At 44.3% G+C, this 2192-nt stretch overlaps 1 protein-coding gene across 1 annotated transcript; it reads left to right on the top strand.

The window, feature by feature from the left end:
- The first annotated feature begins 242 nt into the window (after positions 1–242).
- Positions 243–1190, top strand: LOC138555561 (olfactory receptor 5V1-like). Its single transcript, XM_069642609.1, has one exon. The coding sequence runs from the start codon at positions 243–245 to the stop codon at positions 1188–1190; it is 948 nt and encodes a 315-aa protein (XP_069498710.1).
- Positions 1191–2192: the final 1002 nt, after the last annotated feature.

The following is a 2192-nucleotide window of genomic DNA, read 5'->3' as shown; positions in this document are numbered from 1 at the left end:
AGAGAAGGACAGAAATACGTTTAAAAAAGAGACATAGAGAGACAATAGAGTCACTTACACACATATAAATACAAAGATATTTAGAACGACAAAACCGTTACATAATTCCATGGATGTTTGCAGCCTCACAGATTTCCAAATACGTTGATCATGCATTACAAGCCCCTGAAATTCAATGTTCATTTGTAATCTGTTCACCTTTTCTATCCACAAAGATACCTTATCGACACCCTGATGAAGGCATGAAAAACCAAATGCGTGTGGTGGAGTTCCTGCTGCTGGGCTTCTCCAGCCTCCCAGAGCTTCAGCTTGGACTCTTCGTTCTGTTCCTGTCACTTTACCTTTCCATGCAGATGGGAAACATTCTCATTGTTACTATCACCTTGGCTGACCATCATCTCCACACGCCCATGTATTTCTTCCTAAGACAACTTTCCCTCCTTGAAATCTGCTACACCTCTGTCACCGTCCCCAAAATGTTGGCCAACTTCTTAGCCAAGAGGAATGCTATTTCTTTTGCCGGCTGTGCTGCACAGCTGTACTTCTTCATCGCACTCGGCAGTGTTGAGTGCACTCTGCTCGCCGTCATGGCATACGACCGATTTGTTGCCATCTGCAACCCTTTGTGCTACTCCCTCATTATGAGCAAAATGGTGTGCTACTCATTGGTCACCAGCTCATGGATAAGTGGCTTTCTCAACTCTATGATTCACACCATCTTCGCCTTCCGCCTTCCGTTCTGCGCATCCAACGAAGTCAAGCAGTTCTTCTGCGATATTCCACCACTACTGAACTTGGCCTGCGCTGACACGCACACCAGCGAAATGTTGCTCTTTGTGGTTGGAGGACTCTATGGCCTGGGATCCTTCCTGCTCACCCTAATCTCCTACGTACAGATCATCTCTGCTATATTGAAAATACGCACCACAGAAGGGCGACACAAAGCCTTCTCCACCTGCACCTCTCACCTTATCGTAGTAGCCCTATTTTTTGGCACCTCCTTCTTTATGTACTTGAGACCAACCTCTAGTTACTCCTTAGACCAAGAGAAACTGATCCCTGTTTTTTATGCTGTGGTCACGCCAACACTGAACCCCATCATCTACAGTCTGAGGAATAAGGAGATGAACGCCGCACTAAGGAGAATGTTCCATAAATCAATGGTGTGTTACCGAAATATTAAAAAGTAGTGTAGCCCACTTCCGTTGCTAAGCAACAAAACCCCACAGAATCCTTCATAACTTTATAGAACCCTGTAGAGTTATGCAGAAACCTACACAACCAATCAAACTAGTAGTTATGTTGATGCCTGGAAAATATCTGGTGATTTGAAGCTGCTGTGAACTAGGCCGCACCAAGCCCATCTACGAATGTCACAAATGATTGTTCATGCATTGCTAGAGAACCCGCCACCATTGATTAATAGTGACTGAGCCTCAGAGAATAGCTCTCACTGTTGAACGAAGGAAAGAACAGAACAGTACTACTTCCATCACTGGGTCTTGAAAGTCGTTCTCTGTACTGGGCACATTGCTAGCTCCTGCTCATTCTCCTAAATGCTCATTCCCCACTGTTTCATTTGTATTGGACAGGGGCAGTCACAGGTGACATGATGCAGCGGCGTGCACTAAAAGAATGTGAAATGTGTGTGAATGCTGTGCAAAGCTGGCAGTTTCTAGTGGAGAAATGTCTCTATATGTCATATCATTGTTGGTACAGATTTAACATATGGAAATGAGGTATAGTGATTGCCTGCGTCTAGTAACTTTGGCGAGACTACTTAGGTTTACTTGGATACCACTTGATATATTTGCCTGAATATGTGATATCATTTTTGGGTGACAACAGATCTATATTAAGTATGTGAGCATGGCATTATTGTTGGCTAGATAATGTAGAGCGTTGAAGTGGATGGATAAGACCACATCCAAAGATCAATGGCTGCGAGAGCTGCTCAGAGCGAACGGGTGCGAGGAGATCTACAGGGAAATTGCGCATCCGGAGACCAGGCCAATGGACATTTGGGCCTACTTCAGATTTTATTTGATGAAAGAAGCTGCGGACTGTCCATATGTAATGTGAAAGTTGGTTTATATGCAATGGATAGAACTGACCTGGAGAAATGGGGGGAATTCGAGCTGGGCCTGTTATATGATTGGATGTTTGTTTGGTGCCACTGTGTGACTATGTTA

Source organism: Ambystoma mexicanum, chromosome 1q (genome assembly GCF_040938575.1).
Source record: "Ambystoma mexicanum isolate Mex_15411 chromosome 1q, UKY_AmexF1_1, whole genome shotgun sequence".
Taxonomy (NCBI): Eukaryota; Metazoa; Chordata; class Amphibia; order Caudata; family Ambystomatidae; genus Ambystoma; species Ambystoma mexicanum.
The sequence above is the reverse complement of the archived record's forward strand: the minus strand, read 5'-3'. Positions and strand labels throughout refer to the sequence as shown.